The sequence below is a fragment of the Capricornis sumatraensis genome, chromosome 7 (assembly GCF_032405125.1).
Source record: "Capricornis sumatraensis isolate serow.1 chromosome 7, serow.2, whole genome shotgun sequence".
NCBI classification, from domain to species: Eukaryota; Metazoa; Chordata; class Mammalia; order Artiodactyla; family Bovidae; genus Capricornis; species Capricornis sumatraensis.
This window is the reverse complement of record NC_091075.1, coordinates 60,637,289-60,661,800: the sequence shown is the minus strand read 5'-3', so window position 1 is coordinate 60,661,800 and position 24,512 is coordinate 60,637,289. Positions and strand designations below refer to the sequence as shown.

Sequence of the window (24,512 nt, the reverse complement as noted above, 5' to 3'; positions counted from 1 at the left end):
CACTGAAGGTTAACAAGGCAAGAAAGGGCAGCTCTGTGGTCTCCTGTCAGCCTGATCTGAGGCTCTCTCTCACTCTCTAATTAAGCTCAGGTTCTGACCCACACTCCCAGCCCCAGGAACATCCCAGCATGTTTCTCAATAATCTTTGTTTTTAAAGCAGTAAAAAGGCTATGTGCAGAGAGGGGGAGAGAGAGAGATAATTATGTTTATCGAGTTACAATTTACATAAAGTAAAATCTACCCTTTTCAGTGTACAGTTCTAGAGTTTTTGCATATGGTTATATAAGTGCCACCGTCATCAAGATAATATTTCCATCACCCTAAAAATTCCATCTTGTGCCTTTGTAGTCAACCCCTTCTCTGCCTCCAGCCTCTGGCAACCACTGGCCTGTTTTCCTTAGTGCCACTTTTGCTTTTCCTTAGTGCCATGTACAAGAAATGATAGAAAGCCTTCTTTAACATCCTTATTCAAACCAATATGTACCTTGCCCAACTCTCTGTTAGCACATCATATTCTTATTTTTTTCCTCCAGAACACAACATTATTTGAAAATAAACTATTGCTGTGATTTTCTTGCCTGTCGTCTGTCCCTGGAATGTACACACCCACTAGAATGGGAGTGCCAGGACTTTGCTTCATCTACCACTTCATTTCTAGGGTTCAGAACACTGCATGACACCATGGAACTGTTCAGTAAATATTTGTTGAATGAACTTCAAACTGAATGAGGACATTGGAGCTTCCCCCAAACTTCTTTATGCTTAGGCAGATCTCATTAATAAAAGATTATTTCCTCCCACAAAATGCGTTAATCCGAGCATGGCTGTGTTGCCAAAGTAGATGGCTTACCTGCAAGTAATACAATGAGAGGTAATTAGACTGATCCAGATTATGAGTCATTCGCTTTCTGGATGATTAGATTGCCCTGTATAGAACTGGCTTCAAGTGAGTAAAATGGAAGTAATGTTAGTAACTATTTCACACTGGTGTTATGAAGATTAAATGACTTAAAGTAAGTGAAGCGTTTACCAGAGTAGCTCTCAACTGGGAACTATCTTTGCCCACCCCAGAGACTTCTTGAGTTGTCTGGAGACAGATTTTTGTTGTCAAAACTGGGGTGGGGAGGGTTGCTAATTGTATCTGCTGCTCAACATTCTACGATGTACAGGACAGCTCCCTGCAAGGAATTATCCAGCCCTAAATGTGAATTGATGCTTTTGAACTGTGGTGTTGGCGAAGACTCTTGAGAGTCCCTTGGACTGCAAGGAGATCCAACCGGTCCATTCTAAAGGAGATCAGCCCTGGATGTTCTTTGAAAGGAATGATGCTAAAGCTGAAACTCTGGTACTTTGGCCACCTCATGCGAAGAGCTGACTCATTGGAAAAGACTCTGATGCTGGGAGGGACTGGGGGCAGAAGGAAAAGGGGAGGACAGAGAATGAGAACTGAAATGTTGGTAGTGCCATTCCTGAGAAACCCTGAACTAGAGCAGTGTCTGGCACACAGAAAGGGCTATATTTGTGTTTGCTGTTATTCAGTTCAGTTCAGTCGCTCAGTCGTGTCCGACTATTTGCGACTCCATGAATTGCAGCATGCCAGGCCTGTCCGTTCATCACCAAACCCTGAATTCACTTAGTCTCACGTCCATTGAGTCCAGCCATCTCATCCTCTGTCGTCCCCTTCTCCTCCTGCCCCCAATCCCTCCCAGCATCAGAGTCTTTTCCAATGAGTCAAGTCTTCGCATGAGGTGGCCAAAGTATTGGAGTTTCAGCTTTAGCATCAGTCCTTCCAAAGTAATCCCAGGGCTGATCTCCTTCAAAATGGACTGGTTGGATCTCCTTGCAGTCCAAGGGACTCTCAAGAGTCTTCTCCAACACCACAGTTCAAAAGCATCAATTCTTTGGCACTCAGCTTTCTTCACAGTCCAACTCTCACATCCATACATGACCACTGGAAAAACCATAGCCTTGACTAGACGGACCTTTGTTGGCAAAGTAATGTCTCTGCTTTTGAATATGCTATCTAGGTTGGTCATAACTTTCCTTCCAAGGAGTAGGCGTCGTTTCATTTCATGGCTGCAGTCATCATCTGCAGTGATTTTGGAGCCCAAAAAAATAAAGTCTGACACTGTTTCCACTGTTTCCCCTGTTTCCCCATCTATTTGCCATGAAGTGATGGGACCAGATGCCATGATCTTCGTTTTCTGAATGTTGAGCTTTAAGCCAACTTTTTCACTCTCCATTTTCACTTTCATCAAGAGGCTTTTTTGTTCCTCTTCACTTTCTGCCATAAGGGTGGTGTCATCTGCATAGCTGAGATTATTGATATTTCTCCCGGCAATCTTGATTCCAGCTTGCGCTTCTTCCAGCCTAGCGTTTCTCATGATGTACTCTGCATAGAAGTTAAATAAGCAGAGTGACAATATACAGCCTTGACATACTCCTTTTCCTATTTGGAACCAGTCTGTTGTTCCATGTCCAGTTCGAACTGTTGCTTCCTGACCTGCATACAGATTTCTCAAGAGGCAGGTTAGGTGGTCTGGTATTCCCATCTCTTGAAGAATTTTCCACAGTTTATTGTGATTCACACAGTCAAAGGCTTTGGCATAGTCAATAAAGCAGAAATAGATGTTTTCCTGGAACTCTCTTGCTTTTTTGATGATCCAGCGGATGTTGGCAATTTGATCTCTGGTTCCCCTGCGTTTTCTAAATCCAGCTTGAACATCTGGAAGTTCACAGCTCACATATTGCTGAAGCCTAGCTTGGAGAATTTTGAGCATTACTTTACTAGCTTGTGAGATGAGTGCAATTGTGCAGTAGTTTGAGCATTCTTTGGCATTGCCTTTCTTTGGGATTGGAATGAAAACTGACCTTTTCCAGTCCTGTGGCCACTGCTGAGTTTTCCAAATTTGCTGGCATACTGAATGCAGCACTTTCACAGAATCATCTTTCAGGATTTGAAAGAGCTTTGCTGGAATTCCATCACCTCCACTAGCTTTGTTCGTAGTGATGCTTTCTAAGGCTCACTTGACTTCACATTCCAGGATGTCTGGCTCTAGGTGAGTGATCACACCATCGTGATTATCTGGGTCATGAATATCTTTTTTGTACAGTTCTTCTGTGTATTCTTGCCACCTGTTCTTAATATCTTCTGCTTCTGTTAGGTCCATACCGTTTCTGTCCTTTATTGTGTTCATCTTTGCATGAAATGTTCCCTTGGTATCTCTAATTTTCTTGAAAAGATCTCTAGTCTTTCCCATTCTGTTCTTTTCCTCTATTTCTTTGCATTGATCGCTAAAGAAGGCTTTCTTATCTCTTCTTGTTATTCTTTGGGGCTCTGCATTCAGATGCTTATATCTTTCCTTTTTCCTTTGCTTTTTGCTTCTCTTCTTTTCACAGCCTCCCCAGACAGCCATTTTGCTTTTTTGCATTTCTTTCCCATGGGGATGGTCTTGATCCCTGTCTCCTGTACAATGTCAGGAACCTCTGTCCATAGTTCATCATGCACTCTATCTATCAGATCTAGTCCCTTAAATCTATTTCTCACTTCCACTGTATAATCATAAGGGATTTGATTTAGGTCATATCTGAATGGTCTAGTGGTTTTCCCTACTTCCTTCAATTTCAGTCTGAATTTGGCAATAAGGAGTTCATGATCTGAGCCACAGTCAGCTCCCGGTCTTGTTTTTGTTGACTGTATAGAGCTTCTCCAACTTTGGCTACAAAGAATATAATCAATCTGATTTCAGTGTTGACCATCTGGTGATGTCCACGTGTAGAGTCTTCTCTTGTGTTGTTGGAAGAGGGTGTTTGCCATGACCAGTGCATTTTCTTGGCGAAACTCTATTAGTCTTTGCCCTGCTTCATTCTGCATTTCAAGGCCAAATTTGCCTGTTACTCTAGGTGTTTCTTGACTTCCTACTTTTGCATTCCAGTCCCCTATATTGAAAAGGACATCTTTTTTGGGTGTTAGTTCTAAAAGGTTTTGAAGGTCTTCATGGAACCGTTCAACTTCAGCTTCTTCAGCATTAGTGGTTGGGGCATAGACTTGGATTACTGTGATACTGAATGGTTTGCCTTGGAAACGAACAGAGATCATTCTGTCGTTTTTGAGATTGCATCCAAGTACTGCACTTCGGACTCCTTTGTTGACCATGCTGGCTACTCCATTTCTTCTGAGGGATTCCTGCCCACAGTAGTAGATATAATGGTCGTCTGAGTTAAATTCACCCATTCCAGTCCATTTTAGTTCTCTGATTCCTAGACTGTTGACATTCACTCTTGCCATCTCTTGTTTGACCACTTCCAATATGCCTTGATTCATGGACCTATCATTCCAGGTTCCTATGCAATATTGCTCTTTACAGCATCAGATCTTGCTTCTCTCACCAGTCACATCCACAGCTGGGTATTGTTTTTGCTTTGTCTCCATCCCTTCATTCTTTCTGGAGTTATTTCTCCACTGATCTGCAGTAGCATATTGGGCACCTACTGACCTGGGGAGTTCCTCTTTCAGTATCCTATCATTTTGCCTTTTCATACTGTTCATGGGGTTCTCAAGGCAAGAATACTGAAGTGGTTTGCCATTCCCTTCTCCAGTGGACCACATTCTGTCAGATCTCTCCACCATGACCCGCCCATCTTGGGTGGCCCCACAGGCATGGCTTAGTTTCACTGAGTTAGAAAGGCTGTGGTGCTAGTGTGATTAGACTGACTAGTTTTCTGTGAGTATGGTTTCAATGTGTCTGCCCTTTGATGCCTTCTTGCAACACCTACCGTCTTACTTGGGTTTCTCTTACCTTGGACGAGGGGTATCTCCTCATCGCAGCCCCTCCTGACCTTGAACATGGAATAGCTCCTCTAGGCCCTCCTGCGCCCATGCAGCCACCACTCCTTGGACATAGGGTAGCTGCTCTGGGCTGCTCCTGCGCTGTCGCAGCCTGGCACTCTTGGCTGCTGCCCCTGACCTCGGACGTGCGGTAGCTCCTCTTGGCCGCACTAAGTGAGCTGGTTGCAGCTGCCCACGCTAAGTGCTACTATTATTATTTCATAAATGACCCTTTCCTGACAGACAAATGTTCTCACACAGTCTGAAACTGGGTGTATAGCACAGTGGTTGAGAGCACAGTCTACTGTCAGGCTCGATGGGTTTGAAGCTTAGCTTGACTGTATTAACAATGTGATTTTAAGTACATTATTTGACTTTTCTATACCTCATATTCTCTGCCTATAAAATTGGAATAACAGTAGAAACTCACTCAGAAAGTTGCTGGGAATTGAATAAAATAACCCATATAAAATACTCAATAATGTTGTAAAAATCACAACATTAAGCAACAGAAGCCTCAATTAAATAGAGTGAGGAGACCAGAGAGGGGAACTCTCATATCCTGCAATGATAGTAGAGCTCAACAGGAAGAAGAATGACTCCTCTTCTTACCTGACAATAGATCATCCAATGAGAGAATGTCCCAACTCAGCCAATGAAAAGCCATACACTCTTTGTTTACTATAGCCTCCCAACTTCCTTCCCCACTCTATAAAATGAGTTATCCTCTTCATTTTTGCTGAGGACTTGCTTGTGGCTTGCCATGATTGCAGAGCCTGGATTGCAATTCTTTGCTAATCCTAAATAAACCTTGCCTTTTTTTTTTTTCTGGAGAAATAATTGATAGTCTAATTGGTTTTGGTCAAGAATGTATAGTCGCACATAGTAAAATTTCAATTAATGTCATTGATAATTTTTTTTAACCTAAAAAGATCTTTCCACAGAATATAGTGACGAGACTGAGAGTAGGCTTCCCTGATGGATCAGCAGTAAAGAATCAGCCTGCAACACAGGAGATGTGGGTTCAGTGCCTGAGTCTGGAAGATCTGCTGGAGGAGGAAACCCACTACAGTGTTCTTGCCTGAAATATCCCATGCACAGAGGGCTACTATCCAAAGGGTTGGAAAGACTTGGACACAACTGAACACATGAGCACATTGCTTTTATTCACCTCAAAAAGATCTTTCCACAGAATACAGTAAAGGAATTGGGGGTAATTTCGACAAAAAAAAAATAGAAAAAATATTGTTCATGTAAAGTATTACAAATGTGTATTTCATATGATAAGAGATAACTACACAGGCTTTAAATTCAAACCATAATTTTTAAGACTGTTTCTTATTACTTTTTAATGTATTTGATTTTTGGCTGTGCTGGGTCTTCGTTGTTGCATGATGGCTTGCTTTAGCTGCGGTGAGCGGGGGCTTCTCTCTAGCTGTGTTCAGGCTTCTCATTGTGGTGGCTTCTCTTGTCAGGGAGCACAGGTTCTAGGCGCTTGGCCTTCTTTAGTTGTGGTGCCTGGGCCTAGCTGCCTCTCAGCATGTGGAATCCTCCCACACCAGAAACTGAACCCATGTCCCCTGCACTGGTAGGTAGATTCTCAACCACTGGACCACCAGGGTCGTGGTTATATATTTTTAAAAACTATGTTGCTCTTTCTGGTAAGAGCAGCTCCTTGAGATAAAGGATTCTCTCATTAAAGAATAAAATTGCATCTAGCACACAACATAAAATTATTAAGACTTTTTCCCATTAGAGTCATAGACGTACTAAAGTAATTCCAGAACCCCAGTCTCAGATACAAAATATAAACCCAGGGAAGTTTAATACTGGAGCAGAATCAACAATATCTTGGGTTTTAGGTTTATGAATGTTTTATTCCTTCACTGAAGTAGGAGGGTAGAGTCCACAGTGGGTGAGTAACGCAGATTTGTAGTCATTCTCCTTTTGTAATCTAATATTTGTGAAGGTGCTTTGGAAATTGTCACAAAATGGGGGAGGAAAAATCCCAATATCAATAACCTCAGATATGTAGATAACACTACCCTTATGGCAGAAAGTGAAGAAGAACTAAAGAGCCTCTTGATGAAAGTGAAAGAGGAGAGTGAAAAAGTTGGCTTAAAGCTCAACATTCAGCAAACTAAGGTCATGGCATCCGGTCCCATCATTTCATGGCAAATAGATGGGGAAACTGAAACCGTGGCTGACTTTATTTTTCTGAGCTCCAAAATCACTGCAGATGGTGACTGCAGCTATGAAATTAAAAAATGCTTACTCCTTGGAAGGAAAGTTATGACCAACCTACACAGCATATTGAAAAGCAGAGACATTACTCTGTCAGCAAAGGTCCGTCTAATCAAGGCTATGGTTTTCCCAGTGGTCATGTATGGATGTGAAAGTTGGACTGTGAAGAAAGCTGAGTGCTGAAGAATTGATGCTTTTGAACTGTGGTGTTGGAGAAGACTCTTGAGAGTCCCTTGGACTGCAAGGAGATCCAACCTGTCCATCCTAAAGGAGATCAGTCCTGGGTGTTCACTGGAAGGTCTGATGTTGAAGCTGAAACTCCAATACTTTGGCCACCTGATGCAAAGAGCTGACTCATTTGAAAAGACCCTGATGCTGGGAAAGATTGAGGTCAGGAGAAGGGGATGACAGAGGATGAGATGGTTGGATGGCATCACTGACTCAATGGACATGGGTTTGGGTGGAATCTGGGAGTTGGTGATGGACAGGGAGGCCTGGCATGCTGCGGTTCATGGGGTTGCAAAGAGTCAGACACGACTGAGTGACTGAACTGAACTGAATACAAAACAAAAAGGAACATGACAACCTGGGAAAAATGTTTGCAACACATATAGCAAAAGATACATACTCCCAATAGAGAAAAGAGGCCGCTAAAGCAACAAGACTATGAGTCCAAAAAAGACATGACGAGGCAAATCACAAGAGGAGAAATTCAAACTGCCAGAAAATCTGGAAAATATTCAGACTTACTAATAATCAAAGAAAAATAAATTAAAACAAGTTTTTCATTCTTTTTTCCTTTCAAACTGACAAAGATTAAAAGAATAAAATGGCCAGCATTAAGTGCGGTGATACAGGGCAGTCTCATCCACTGTGAGCAGAGTATAGGTTGACACAATTTTTTTTTGGAGACAGCTGTCTATATGAATTAAGAACCTCAAAAATCTTCATACTGTTTGTCTTCATAATTAAACTATGTAATTATACCTGCACAAAGATACATGCATGTGACTACTCACATTGTGGTATTATATAAAAAAAATTTTGATGATATAAGTGGAGTATGGTTAAATAAATTTTGATCTATCCATGGACCATTAAAAATCAAATAATCTTTAGAAATAACTTATTTTGCAGGTCTTTCACATTTTGCTGACAGAGAGGTGATGGTACAGAATATGAGAGAGAGAAGAGCACAGATGCAAGGGGGAAACATTTAAAAAAGAGTGCCCTTTACCCTTACTGCTTCTCAAGCTCTGGGAGTCCCTTGGGCTCTCACAATTCCTTAGAGTAAATATCCACACTGAATTCTAACAATGTCAGAGTCACACACTTAGAGGTTTAGAGCTTAATACATCTCTGTCCTCCAAAGTCACAAACAACATTGTTAAAATTTCCAACACATCACAAATGCTTATCTACTTGTTTCTAACTTTTCGGTTGCTTCAGTTCTGCCTTCAAAATAAAATAAAAAGTTAGATAAAATCCAAAGCTCAGGAAGCAACAGTTAGAACTCGACATGGAACAACAGACTGGTTCCAAATAGGAAAAGGAGTACATCAAGGCTGTATACTGTCACCCTGCTTATTTAACTTATATGCAGAGTACATTGTGAGAAACATTGGGCTTGAAGAAGCACAAGCTGGAATCAAGATTGCCGGAAGAAATATCAATAACCTCAGATATGCAGATGACACCACCCTTATGGCAGAAAGTGAAGAGGAAATAAAAAGCCTTTTGATGAAAGTGAAAGAGGAGAGTGAAAAAGTTGGCTTAAAGCTCAAAATTCAGAAAACGAAGATCATGGCATCTGGTCCCATCACTTCATGGGAAATAGATGGGGAAACAGTGGAAACAGTGTCAGACTTAATTTTTTTGGGCTCAAAAATCACTGCAGATGGTGATTGCAGCCATGAAATTAAAAGATGCTTAGACCTTGGAAGGAAACTTATGACCAACCTAGATAGCATATTCAAAGGCAGAGACATTACTTTGCCAACAAAGGTCCATCTAGTCAAGGCTATGGTTTTTCCAGTGGTCATGTATGGATTCACATACATGCTGGACTGTGAAGAAAGCTGAGTACCAAAGAATTGCTGCTTTTGAACTGTGGTGTTGGAGAAGACTCTTGAGAGTCCCTTGGACTGCAAGGAGATACAACCAGTCCATTCTAAAGGAGATCAGTCCTGGGTGTTCATTGGAAGGAATGATGCTAAAGCTGAAACTCCAATACTTTGGCCACCTCAAGTGAAGAGTTGACTCATTGGAAAAGACTCTGATGCTGGGAGGGATTGAGGGCAGGAGGAGAAGGGGTCAACAGAGGATGAGATGGCTGAATGGCATCACTGACTCGATAGATATGAGTTTGAGTGAACTCTGGGAGTTGGTGATGGACAGGGAGGCCTGGAGTGCTGCAAGTCATGGGGTTGCAAAGAGTCAGACATGACTGAGCGACTGAACTGAACTGAACTGAAAATCCAAAGTGAGCACAACCCATATTTATTTATTTCTAAGGCACTATCAGGAAAAGGCAATGGCACCCCAGTCCAGTACTCTTGCCTGGAAAATCCATGGATGGAGGAGTCTGGCGGGCTGTAGTCCTTGGAGTGGCTAAGAGTCAGACATGACTGAGCAACTTTACTTTCACTTTTTACTTTCATGCGTTGGAGAAGGAAACGGCAACCCACTCCAGTGTTCTTGCCTGGAGAATCCCAGGGACGGGGAAGCCTGGTGGGCTGCCATCTATGGGGTCGCACAGAGTCAGACATGACTGAAGTGGCTTAGCAGCAGCAGCAGCAAGGCACTATCGGGTAAGGTAATGGGAACCCACACCAGTATTCTTGCCTGGGAAATCCGATGGACAGAGGAGCCTGGTGGGCTACAGTCCATGAGGTCACAAGAATCGGACACAACTTAGTGACTAAACCAACCAGCCAATCAAGGCACTATCATTTTAAGTCAGATTACCTTCAAGAAACTGCAGCCTAATTTTTAAATTTTAGTGATTGGTGGTGTTTAAAATGCAAGTATTTAGTGATGTATTTTATGTGGCAAGTTTCTGTAATAAAACATTTCAATGGACGAATTATGACAGTCAGAAAAAAGAAAGATACTTCAACACTTTTCACCCTTGCTATTGAATCTTGGAGAATTTGACTCAGGGGATACTTGGAACTTGTTGATTATTGTTCTGCTAACCCTTTAAGCAGTTAGTAACTGTAGGCAAAATTATCAAAAGTATTTACAAAAATTAGATGAAAATATAAGAGAACAATTGAGGACAATAGAAGATTCCTGAAATATCTGAGGGCATATAATAATTTTCTCATGATTTTCTAAATCAGAGATGACACACTGGTATCCAACAGATGGATTGTAGGCCGGTTATGAGACACTCCCAGGTGGCGCAGTGGTAAAGAATCTGCCTGCCAAGGCAGAAGATGCAAGTGATCCAAGTTCAATCCCTGGGTCAGGAAGATCCCTTGGAGTATGAAATGACAATCCACTCCAGTAGTCTTGCTGGAAAATTCCACGGAGAGAGGAGCCTGGCAGGCTACAGTTCATGGAATTGCAAAGGGTTGGACATGACTGAGCACGCAGCATGCACGGATGCACATGAGACCCCGATTCCCTCCATCCTCAGAGTAGCCAGGCATGACCTGGGACTAAGGGACCCTGGACTGGTCTCCTGACATCCACCATCTATACAGCACCAGAGAAAGCCAGCTGCAGAGAACATGAAACAGCCCATCACTGACAAAGCACCCATAGAGCTGCTACAGAAGTCTGTTTTCCAGATGTTCTAGGATGGGATTAGCAGCCTAAATTCATATTGGGTGGAAGAGGGTAGGAAGGAAAAAGATAGATCTACAAGAAATACTACCACACATGCACAAAACTCACAAATCCATAGAATTTAGTAGGGACGAAAGAATTAGTAAATGAACTAAAGCAGTGTTGTTCATAGAAAAGGACAGATACTAACAAAAAGTAGTTTCAGTAAAATCAAAATTAAAGAGGAAAAACATAGAAGAGGTTTAATTGCTCTTATAAGGAAATTCATCCAGGAATTCAACTGACAATGGTTTTATGTCAATTAAATACTTTCTTGATCAATTTCATCTTCATTGGTAAAGTTATGATTGGAATGTTTGTATTCATAAATGAGACTTAGAATGTCTGAGGGAATCAAAACAGGGTGAAAATGGGAAGTAGAGGCTCCATTGAGCACTTAGTGGCACCTGTGAGAACTTGCACAGGGTTTCCCACCCATCCCTGCCAGCATCTCTGCTGGAGACACTGCGTGACCTGTAATCTGGTGTGTCTCAGTCCATTAGCTGGTGCAGGCCATAACTCTCATCAATTCCTCTCTTCCTTTGAATGGTCCTTACTACTGTTCATAAGATAAGTCTTATATTTGAAGTCATACTCCAGTTTTGACTGTTCTTAGACTCAAGTCCTAAAGTCCCTTAATCCATGATTCCAATTTGACCATCAACTTGTTGCACCCAGTCAGAAGAAAAACAGTTAATTCATATTCATAATATATATTCACAGGACAACCTTTGTTTCCTGGTTCCTATCCCCAGCTCACCTGTTGTTCCATAAAGCCTAGGGCTGGGTGGGTAAGAACAAGAAATAGGATAAATGGAAATGGATGGGTGGTGAGAGTACATGATGAAGTGAGCAGGAGAAAAGATTGGTGATATCTGGTGCCACTTTTCTTTTTTAAAGTCAGAAAACAAGAACATGGGAATAAAAGTACTTGTTTGTACCTATTCTTTATTCACCGATTTTTGCTCACTCTTTATTAATGTTCTAAGACAATGCATTTTGTTTCACTTGGATTGTCATAATGAAAGACCTTTTTTTTTAAAAAAATGGGAACTGAGCATGTGGGTTGTGTAACAGTAATCACGTGGCTTTAGGTTTAATGAGTCCCATTTTACTGCTTTTGGTGGTGCAGTGGTAAAGACTCCACCTTCCAATGCAGGAGCTGCGAGAGATGCGGGTTTGATATCTGGGTTGGGAAGATTACCTGGAAAAGGAAATGGCAACCCATTCCAGTACTCTTGTTTGGAAAATTCCATGGACAAGGAGCCTGGCAGGCTACAGTCCATGGAGTCTCAAAGAGTTGGACATGGCTGAGCACGCACACACATACAGTGTAGAAAAGTAAAACCAGAATTTTACAGGTCTTTAGTTTATCCTTATATTTTGTACTATTTACTATTTTCTAGACATATTTTTTTTTGGAACACCAGAATACAGGATAGTGCCTAGCACTTAAAAAGGGGTCAATAGGGAATTCCCTGGCAGTTCAGTGGTTAGAACTCCATACTTTCACTGCCAAGGGGCAGGAAACTAAGATCCTGCAAGCTTGTGGCCTGGCAAATAAATAAATAAATAAGGGATTCAATAATCACTTAATAAGTAAATGAATGAATGATGTTTTTACAACTGGACATAATAGACATTCATCATTTCATTTTTGATGAGTATATTGTGGGTTTATATTTACTCACACAGATTGGTAAGCATAGGAAAATAGCTTCAGATTTAGATGAGGACAAACCCCTTTACTTCCTGATGTTGTTGCTTCACTCTTTCTTATTTGGAAGACAGTTTGAAAGTGCTTGTTACAAAACAGTCTTCTTCGTGGAAAGTGACTCAAAATGAAGAAGTCTCAGTTCTAGGTCTCCTTTTTACAAAGTCTTACCCAAGAGGAAGTGAGCATGAGGTAAACTGCATAAACTTAAAGTGCCGCAGAGATGAAACGTAAACCAGGAAGAAACATGCCATCAGTATGCTTGATGGGAACACATGTACCATGTGAAGAGACATGACAAAAACAGCCCTCCTTAAATTACTTTTGGCCATAGTGATCACGTTTATTTTAATTTTGCCAGAATATTTCAAGGCACCAAAAGGTGAGTAATTACTATTTACCTTTTCTTTATTAATTTTTAAAAATTATATCATTCAATGGAAAGGCCTTATTTTTGGCTATGAGCTGTGAGTGCTGATGTTCTATGTCTGGAAAGCTAATAAAATGAGATTGTAATTTTAGTTGACTTTTACATGGTACAGTAACCTTACTTACAGTACTTAGGTACTGTAGCATGCAATAATGAAGTGAAAAAAATGAAAAGAAATACTTAAAATCTGTAGTCTCGGTTTCAAACATTGAATTTACAACAATTTCACCATATGATTTTGCTCTTTGAAAGTTTCCTTCAAAACAGTTTTAAATATGCTTTTACATCCTGGAATTACTTTATAAATAAAGTAACATTTACTATGTTAAAAATGCTTGCATTCCTTTCCATTACAACTATTTCACACAAATCGCTTACTGTTACTTTTCTTAAAAAAAGTATAAAGATTTTTTTCAAAATATAGCTAAAATAAGATGGGTAAAAATTTAAGTGGCTGTATACCTGTATATATTTGTAATTAGAGAATAATGGGGTAAAATTATCTCTGTTTATATTTCAGAAAATTGTAATATTGCTGAAACCTAGAGTAGGAAAAGAAATAGATGTAAATTTAAACTACTTTTATATGTCAGTAAGATTTGAAAATATATTAGCATGATTATTGAATGGTAATTATGCTCCCTAGCATTTTATATGGAGAAGGAAATGGCAACCCACTCCAGTGTTCTTGCCTGGAGAATCCCAGGGATGGGGGAGCCTGGTGGGCTGCCGTCTCTGGGGTTGCACAGAGTTGGACACGACTGAAGCGACTTAGCAGCAGCAGCAGCAGCAGCAGCAACTTTTTATAAGAAGAAAAATTAAAAAGAAAATGCTGTATTCTGTCATTAAAAAGTTATCATATGAATTGATTAAAATCAGAGAAAACCTTGTATTTGATGACTTTTTATAATGATTATTGTTGTATATACATATACTAAGTGACTTGATGAATACACTGTTAATTACATTTAGTGACATATTGCAAGGGTTATTTAATGTTGCATATACATGATGTGAAGTAGCAGATAATTTCTTTGCTTAATAAACACTATGAATGTACATTTTGTGAATAATTAAATTTTTCAAATTTCTCTTGGTTTTCTGGCATTATGTTGCTTAGATTAAGCCATCATAGCATATATTTTAATTGATCTATTTGGTAATGACTGGTTAGCATTTTGTGACAAGTAACATGTTAAAAGAGCATGTTAAAAATTATTCTTTTGGGGGCAGATATCTTGACAAATAATCTACCATCATTGATAACAACTTTATACTCTCAGTTTCCTAATTGTTTACAGTAGCTTTCAATGCTACATTTACTGCCTCCTAAAACTTAAAATAGCCATGTCTCTTTCCCTGGTCCAAGAGCAATGCCGAACTTTTCTCCAACTCTTTTTGGAGTGATGGATTTATTTGAGAATTTTGTTTTGAAAGAACTCTCCTTGGGGCCAACAAACAAAACTATTTGAAAACCACCATTTTGTCCTGATATTGTTTTGTGGTAGCAGGAATTTTGCACATAAGTGAAAAGTTGATTAGGCAAAATGTTTTACACATATGATAGTATAATAATAATGCTTTATATTTTATAATGGTTTATGGATCACCAGGAGCAAATTTATATAGACTCATTTTATACAGTTCTATATTGATTAAACTAAGGATGCATAAGTATTTTGTCTTTTTTTTGGTGGCAATTTTTAACCACCACAATAGCTCCTTATGAAATGAGTTGACTTGTTAACCAAAGTATCTTGCAAAATAAGCTATTTAGTAAGAATATTTAGATGGTAAGATAAGAGTGTTCTGCTGCTGCTGCTGCTAAGTCGCTTCAGTCGTATCCAGCTCTGTGCGACCCCATAGACGGCAGCCCACCAGGCTCCTCTGTCCATGGGATTTTCCAGGCAAGAGTACTGGAGTGGGGTGCCTCTAGAAGTACTAAAATTAACCTTGAGAGTTTCTCCTGTAGTCTTACTCTCCCTATCAGTTACTTGTGTCTCTTTTTCATTCTTATGTTTTATTCACTTTAATATCTAAGATAAATATTATAAAATGATTTTTACTTATAAATTATTTACTGATACACTGTCTTTAGCATGTCAAATGAATTCAAAAGGAATCTTAATGAGGAATAATGTATTCACAAGGTTTAATAGATTTTATTTCAAAATAATAAGCTCTCTGAAGACCTAAGTTAAAAATAGAGCACACTGTTTGATCATTTTTCATCAAGAATGTATCTGAGTCTCTGAATAATCATTACTCAGAATACTCAATTATTATAATTACATAGTATAAGCTATTTAGTCTAACTTCTTTGGAAGGGGAACTTCTTTAATGGTATTTGGGACTTGTAATAACTCCGCATTGGTATTCACTGGCAAGAGAGCATATTCTAGCTTTCAGTTTATTGGAAACACATCTTACACTAAGACATAGTAGTTAATATAATGGTTTCATACTCTTATATTGCGTTAGATAACAAAGATACAAAAGGGTGTGGATATATTTTTATTCAGAGCTTCTTGAAGTTGAGAAAACTGGGTTGTTCCAAACAAGAGACATTTTATTAACCCACTTTGGGTGGATTTACAGTCTTTAAGAGAAACAGAGCTCTGGTTAACTCATATAAATCTCAGTGATCTTTTATTTATTTGTTCTTTCACTTATGAATAGTGTCTAACAGTACTAGGAACCCAAGGCTACAAAAATGAAAGGTAATTCTTCCTTCAAAAAATTTTCAGTCAAGGGGAGGACTGACTGATAAATAATTAAATACAATACTGTAATAATGAAAATAGCAATATAAAAGACACAATGGGAACATAAAAGTTGCTTCCAGTCCTCTCTGGGGGAGGGCATTTCTTCATTTTTATTCACAAAACAAAACAACTGTCAGAGTTCTAATGATCAATTAATATTTCTCCTTAGCTATGTTAGAAGCACTTTCTAAAAGAAGGAATTGTTACTGATTTTCAAATAAAATGTATTCATACTGATATCTCAGAAACTCTCAAGGCCAGAAATTATAGAGTTATGTGAGTATATTCCAGACTGTGGTGAAGAGGACCAGGAATAGCACAGATGAAAACACCACAAACCTAATTTTATTTGTTGTTTTGACTTCTTCTCTTACTTTTAGGCATCAAACTCACATATACTATGTTTATCAGCTTTCATTTTCCTTCCATTTCATATTTTCTGATGGAAATGGCAGTATAGTGAGCAGTGAAATTGAAGAAAGCAAAGGATAAAAGAACTTTAAATACCTATAAAGGACAGGATAAACCCTGAAGTATATGAGCATATATTCATATTACTTATGTCTTTCTTATAAAGACCAGTGTAATCAAGGATAACTGTAATTATTTTGGAAAATTATTATCCTAGTCCTTAAAATATATGTCCTTATTTTCTTATTGGTTTCCAATCAAGTTTGGAATATAATCATGACCATTTATAAAAAGGTTAAAAAGTACATATTTATGCATACATCAGTTCAGTTCAGTTCAGTTCAGTTGCTCAGTTGTGTCCGACTCTTTGTGACTCCATGAATCGCAGCATGCCAGGCCTCCCTGTCCATCACCAACTCCTGGAGTCCACTCAAACCCCTGTCTGTAGAGTCAGTGATGCCATCCAGCCATCTCATCCTCTGTCGTCCCCTTCTCCTCCTGCCTTCAATCCCTCCTAGCATCAGAGTCCTTTCCAATGAGTCAACTCTTCACTTGAGGTGGCCAAAGTATTGGAGTTTCAGCTTTAGCATCATTCCTTCCAATGAACACTCAGGAATGATCTCCTTTAGAATGGATTGGTTGTATCTCCTTGCAGTCCAAGGGACTCTCAAGAGGCTTCTCCAACACCACAGTTCAAAAGCACCAATTCTTTGGCGTCAGCTTTCTTCACAGTCCAACTCTCACATCCATACATGACCACTGGAAAAACCATAGCCTTGACTAGACGGACCTTTTTTGGCAAAGTAATGTCTCTGCTTTTCAACATGCTGTCTAGGTTGGTCATAACTTTTCTTCCAAGGAGTAAGTGTCTTTTAATTTCATGGCTGCAATCACCACCTGCAGTGATTTTGGAGCCCCCCAAAATAAAGTCTGACACTGTTTCCGTTGTTTTCCCATCTACCTCCCATGAAGTGATGGGACCAAATGCCATGATCTTAGTTTTTATACTATCCTTGGAGGAGGGAATCGCAACCCACTCCAGTACTCTTGCCAGGAGAATCCCATGGACAGAGGAGCCTGGCAGGCTACAGTCCATGGCATCACAAAGAGTCAGACTCTACTGAAGCGACTTAGCACAGCACAGCATACAGGTATTATATACCAAATACTTTTACATATAATAATTATTTTAGCTTATTAAATACTTCAACTCATTAATGGTGAAGTATTGTTCTCAAGACAGACTGCTTTGAAAATCTTTGGGAAGAAAGAATAAATCTAGATAGATAAATTTACTTTGTTGTAAGATTTTATTTCTTGCTGAATTTTCTGAATCATTATAGTTTTTAAATAGCTACTAATGGACACGGATTCATATATGTATACCTTAGACGTACATAATGGCAAAAAAAATATTAATAATGCTTTTCACTACTTGGGCAGAACTGGCCTTATTCTCTCATAGGCTAGGTTACAATACCAACAACCCTTGCTTGGGAAGCTTTCTAACTACTTGTCTCATTCATTTGCCTTTGTAGATAAATGTTCTCTCTGAATATCTTGTATCTGCCACATTAAAAGGCATTCAATGAGTATTTGTGACTAAGTGAAATTTCTGAGTCATAAAGGAAATAAAAAATATTATAAAGAAAATTAAAATGCTTTCTGAAAGGAAGCATTTCTCATCAGGCCCTCACAACCATCTCTTGATTTAGGTAGGCCAGGCATTATTATCCTCATCTTACTTTTTTGGGGGGGCCACACTACACAGTGGTAAAGAATCTGCCTGCAATGCAGGAGACTTGGGTTCGATCCCTGGGTTGGGAAGATCCCTTGGAAAAGGGAAAGGCTACCCACTCCAGTATTCTGGCCTGGAGAATTCCAGGGACTGTACAGTCCATGGGGTTGCAAAGAGTCTGAGCGACTTTCACACAGCTTATGGGATCTTAGTTCCCTGACCAGGGATAAAAACTGAACCACCTGCAGTGGAAGCACAGAGTCCTAACCACCATCAGAGGACCCCTTCATCTTACATTTTTGAAACCTAAAATTTCACCACAAACCTTGAACTTTTAGGCTGCGTAGCCTCTGAAATTTTTTTCACAGAGTCTTTTACTTAAAAGACATGCATCTCTTTACCTTGAATCATTTTTCTGCTATTGTTCCCCCAATGGAGAATTCCGTAGTGCGGGATATGATAAAAATGGCAGGTATTTAGAAGAAAGTTTATAGTTTTAAATTCTTTGATAGAAGAAAAGTGAGATAAACCCAAGGTAAGTAGAAGGCAGGAAATAATAAAGACAAAAGCAAAAGTCAATGAAATTGACCTGATATGATATGAAAGAAAGGATCAATAAAGTCAAATTTGGTTCTTTAGAAAGTCTAATTGAACGGAAACACCTCTGGAATGCTTGATGTTTCAGTTTCTTATGGGTTCTGTACAAATGACCACAAACAGTAGCATCAAACAGCACAAATATATTATCTAGAGTTCTCTAAGTAGAAATCCAGCAGAGGTCTCACTGGGCTAAAAGAAAAGTGTTAGTAGGGCTACATTCTTCTCAGAGGCTCTAGGAAAGAATACCTTTATTTTCTTGTCTTTTCTACCTCCTAGAAGCTGCCTGCTTTCCTTCACTTGTGGCTTCTTCCCACCTTCAAAGCCAGTGATAGCCGGTTGAGTTTTTCTTGCATCTGAACCACATGTGTGATTACATTATGCCTACCCATATAATTCAGGATAATTTCTCTATTTTATTTTATTTATTTATTTATTTTTTAACCACACCATGTGGCATGTGGAATCTTCGTTCCCTGACCAGGGATCGAACCAGTGGCCCCTGCAGTAGAAGAAGGGACCACCATTCTTAACCACTGGACCACGAGGGAAGTTCCAATTTCTGTATTTTAAGAACAGTTCATTAGCAACTTGAATTCCATTTTTCGACTCAATTCTTCTTTGCCATGTCATGTAATATACTCACAGGGTCTGGGAATAAGGATGTGGATATCTTAGGGAGGCCATTATTCTGCCTGCTAAAACTGAATAATCAAAAAAGAGAAGGCACAATAACTAACTTAGGAATGAAAAAGAGACATAGAAATTAAAACTATAATGAGATTATTATGAATAGCTGTAAGTCAATAAATTTAAAACATAAAGACACATTTCTAGAAAAATATAACTTATCAGAACTCACTTGGGAAGAAATGGAAAATCCAAGAATTGTAGAATAATTAAGAAAATTGACGAATGGTTTGATTTTCCCTGAAAAATCACTTGGTTCAGATGTTTTTATATGTAAGTTCTGCCAAACTTCCAAGAAATAAATTGAATAGATAAATGTAATTTGTTAAAAACCATTTCAAAAAATATAAAAAGGGAAACCTTTTCTAATTTATTAAAAAATTTTAAAATTTTTATTGATTTCTTGTCTTTTCTACCTCCTAGAAGCTGCCTGCTTTCCTTCGCTTGTGGCTTCTTCCCACCTTCAAAGCCAGTGATGGCCTGTTGAGTTTTTCTCGCATCTGAATCACATGTATGATTACATTATGCCTATCCATATAATCCAGAACATTGTTGCTGGGACATTGTTGCTGCATGCGGGCTTTCTCTAGCTGCAGCGAGTAGGGGCTCCTCTCTAGTTGCAGTGTGCGGGCTTATCATTGTGGTGGCGTCTCTTGTCGTGGAGCACAGGCTCTAGCGGAGGTGGGCTTCAGTAGCTGGCACTCCCAGGCTCTAGAGCACAGGTTCAGTAGTTGCAGCACATGGGCTTAGTTGCTCCGTGGCACGTGGGATCCTCCTGGACAAGGAATGGAACCCATGTCTCCTGCATTGGTAGGTGGATTCTTTGCCACTGAGCCACCAGGGGAGCTCTCCAGTTTGTTTGTTTATTGTCTGGGCTGGGTCTTTTGTTGCTTGGACTTTCTAGTTGTGGCAAGCAGGGGCTACTCTCTAGTTGTGGTGCGCAGGCTTCTCATTGAGGCTGCTTTCTCATTGCAGAGCATGAGCTCTAGGGCACTCAGGCTTCTCCAGTTACAGCATGTGGGTTTGGTAGTTGCGGCTCCCTGGCTCCAGAGCACAGGCTTAACAGTGTGGTGCACTGGCTTAGTTGCTCCAAGGCATGTGGGATCATCCTGAATCAGGGATTGAACCTGTGTCTTCTGCATTGGCAGAAGCCCCTCCAATTTATTTTTTAAGGCTAGTGTATCTTAGTATTCAAACCTAACAAAGACAGTACAAAAAAGGCAATTTTAGAGCCAATCTCATTTATAAACATAGATTAAAAACCTTTAAACAAAACATTAAGAATCTGATTGCAGCAATGTATAAAAATGATCAAATTAGATTTATTCCTGGAATGCAAGATTGAGTTAGCATTAGAAAATCTAATAATGTAATTCACTATATTAACTGATTAGAGAAGAAAGCCTATATAATCATCTCAATACTTGTTGAAAGAGCACTCAATTAATATATTCAACAGTCTTTATAATTAAAAACTCGGCAAACTAGAAATAGAAAAGAACCTTCTTAAAGTGAAATGGGATATCTAAAAATGATTATATATCAGTCTCAGTAATGAATATCATAAGCATTCTTCTTAAGATCAGGAGCAAACAAGGATGTCCACTCTCAACACTTCTATTCATCGTGTTACTGGAGGTCCTAGTCAGTGCAGTAAGACAACCAAAAGAAATAAAATGTGTAAGGAGTGAAAAGCAAGAAATAAAGTTGCAATTATTTGCAGTAAATTAACATATTTATGGTCTTCCCTAGTGGCTCAGTGGTAAAAAATCCACCTACCAATGCAGGAGACAAGGTTCAATCCCTGGGTCAGGAAGATCCCTTGGAGAAGGAAATGGCAACCCACTCCCGTATTCTTGCCTGGAGAATCCCATAGACAGAGAAGCCTGGAGGGCTAGTCAATGGGGTCACAAAGAGACAGACACAACTTAGCAACTGAGCGCAAGCATGAAGCATATCTATATAGAAAACTCAAAAGATTTATAGGAAAAATTAAAATTAATAAGGAAGTTTACAAAGTGATAAGAAATAAAAAATTTATATTCAAGAGTCAATTGTACACCCATCTACCGCTAACAAACAGAAAACATATTTCTTAAAAAATACTGTTGGCAATAGCAACAAAAATTAAGGTACCTAGGAGGAAATCTAGCAAAAGATGTATGGGACCTTGATGGTGAAAATTTGGAAATTTTATTAGAAGATATCAAAGAAGACCTATAAAAGTAGAGAGTAAGAAAGGAAGAAAGAGTGATAGGAGTAACTCAATGTCATATCTTTCTTCTCCAGTTGATTTTGAGATTCAAGTCAGAATCACAACTGGGTTTTTCACCAAACTTAATAAGCTGATTCTAAAATTTATTGGAAAGAACAAAGGATCAAGAATCACTAAGACATTCCCAAAGAAAATGAACAAGGTTAGTGGATTTTTCCTATGAGTTATAAAGAATTCCCTGGTGGCTCAGACGGTAAAGAATCCACCTGCAATGTGGGAGACCTGGATTCCATCCCTGGGTCAGGAAGATCCCCTGGAGAAGGGAATGGCAACCCACTCCCAGCATTCTTGCCTGGAGAATCCCCATGGACAGAGGAGCCTGGTGGGTCCATGGGGTCGCAAAGAATTGGACACAACTGAAGGGACTAAGCACACATAAAAGCTTTATAAAGCAAAAGTAATTAAGTCCATCAGATGTCTTTGCCAAGAGAAGAAAAAATTTGAAACCCGGAAACACAGTCATACATACATACATGGATATTTGATAGATTATAGAGATGTCATTACAGATAGTGGGGAAAAGATAGACTACTTAATAATTGCTAGTACAATTGATTATCACATGTGGAAAAAATTAACTTGGTTTCTTACTTTGTACTGTCTTAATTCCAGATAGATTAAGAGTTTACACATAAAAAGCAGAACTTCAAAGCTTTTAGACGAAAATGTGAATGAAAATCTTTTTTAAAGAGAAAGATTTCTTAAACAAGATGCAAAGCACAATTTGTAAAGAAAATGATAAATTTAAAGTGTTTTAAAAACACTCAAATTAAGAGCTTCCTTTAACTAAAAGATCATAAAGAAAATGAAAAAACAAGGTACAAATGATGAGACGATATCTTGATAAAAATGCAAATAACTTCTTAAAATTTCAAAAAGTTTAAAAACTCCTAAACATTAATAAGAAAATGAAAAACAATCTATTAGAGAAACAGAAAAAGTAGGAACTTTTAAACCATGATAAGATTCCACTTAACATTCAACAAATTGTCAAAACTTGAAAAGCTTTGGCTAAGATATGTGTCAATGAGAACCTTTCTACACTGCAGGTGGGAAGATAAATTGGTACAACTTCTTTGTATAATGATTTGACATTTTCTAGTGAAATTAAAGATGAGCATATTGAATACCTGGCAATTCATTCAGTATGTATGCTAGAGAAACTTCTGTAACTGCGTACTAGGAGATATGTTCATGAATATTCATAGTAGTGTTATTTAAAAATAAACTTAATTGAGATATAATTTACATATGATAAAATGTGCCACTTTTAAGTGTAAAGTTGAGGTTTGACAAATTTTTACAGCAGTGTAACTACCACCACAATCAAGATATAAACCTTACCAGCATCTCTAAGATGTCCCTCATTCTCCTTTGTAAAAGAACCCTTCTCCCACTAACAATACTGTTTTCCATTTTCTAGAATTTTCATATAAAATGGAATCACATTAGTATGTAGTGAATTGTATCTGGCTGCTTTCCCTTGGCATAAAGCATTTGAGATTCTTCCATGTTGTTGTTTGTATCAGTACATTCTTCCTTTTTGTTGCTGCATAGTATTTCATTATGTGGATTTGTCAGGAATTATTTATATATTCACTAGTTGTTGGTCGTTTGGGTTGTTTCCAGTTCTTGGCCATTATAAATTTCACAAGTGCCATGAAGCTTCCTATACAGGTGTTTGTGTGGACATATGTTTTTATTTCTCTCTTGTAGATTCCTAGAATTATTGGGTCATGTGCTAAGTGTATGGTTAACTTAAAGAATATAAAAATATCTTCCAAAGTGATTGGAAGATGTGTTATCTACCAACAACACATGAGAGTTATGGGTCAAAGCAATATTATCCAGAACAGCAAAAATAGAAACACCCCAAATGCTCAGTCAGAAGAATATATACATAAATTGTAGTATATTCTTTCAAAGATACCACAAATAATTAGTACAGCAATATGCAGCAACGCTACTAAAACACATTAAGCAAAAAAAGCGAGTCATAGATGAATACCTACAGTATAGTCCCTATATATGGAGGAGGCAATGGCACTCCACTCCAGTACTCTTGCCTGGAAAATCCCATGGATGGAGGAGCCTGGTGGGCTGCAGTCCATGGGGTCACTAAGAGTCAGACACGACTGAGCGACTTCACTTTCACTTTTCACTTTCATGCTTTGGAGAAGGAAGTGGCAACCCACTCCAGTGTTCTTGCCTGGAGAATCCCAGGGAGGAGGGAGCCTGGTGGGCTGCCGTCTATGGGGGTCGCACAGAGTCAGACAGGACTGAAGCACTGAAGTGACTTAGCAGCAGCGGCAATCCCTATATATGTATATAATTTGCTAATGAAACAATGTTATTTAGGAATATATACATTTTGGAAAGACTCTAAGATGAAGCAAAGGAGTGATAAACACATTTTCATGATGGTGTTTAAACTCTGGAAAAGAAGGAGTGTGTAGGGGTGGGATAGGGTACTTCAGAGATGTTGCTAATATTCTGCTTCTTAATCTGTGTAATAGATACATGGGTGATCGTTTATTTTTATTATTCTTTAACTGGAGCAATATATTTTATTTTAATATATAGTTATATATGATAAATATTTATAATAAAAGTTCAAAAAGAAAATAAAGATAGTTCATGTTTTTGTTGCTTTTCTTTAAAAAGAAAAAATAATTGACTTGGCCTTTGTCCTATACTGTAACTTATTTTCCTAATTCTACTTAGTATTCTATATCATTACCTTGAGAGATTACAGTCTTAGTACTAGAGTAATTCTGGTATGCATTTTTCTATCCCTGGAAGTGAGAATTTAGATGTCTGACTCTCAGCAATATTAATAGCGGTAGTTAAATTCATAAATCCTTGCTCATGAAGATGAAATTATGACCCACAATAACAAAATATGATTGAGTAGAATTCATTTATTTCTTAAAATTATACTAGGAAAGGATGTGTCCTATATTTATTTCTTTCCTAATTGAATTAT

The 24,512-nt window shown here is 38.7% G+C and overlaps 1 protein-coding gene across 1 annotated transcript in view; it reads left to right on the top strand.

Annotated features, from left to right (window-relative positions):
• Positions 1 to 12,914: 12,914 nt before the first annotated feature.
• TMEM156 (transmembrane protein 156) overlaps positions 12,915 to 24,512 on the top strand; it is a 36,458-nt gene continuing 24,860 nt past the window's right edge. Inside the window, exon 1 of the mRNA XM_068975792.1 lies at positions 12,915 to 13,002. Coding sequence (XP_068831893.1) covers positions 12,915 to 13,002 — 88 coding nt within the window. The remainder of the gene's footprint in view (positions 13,003 to 24,512) is intronic.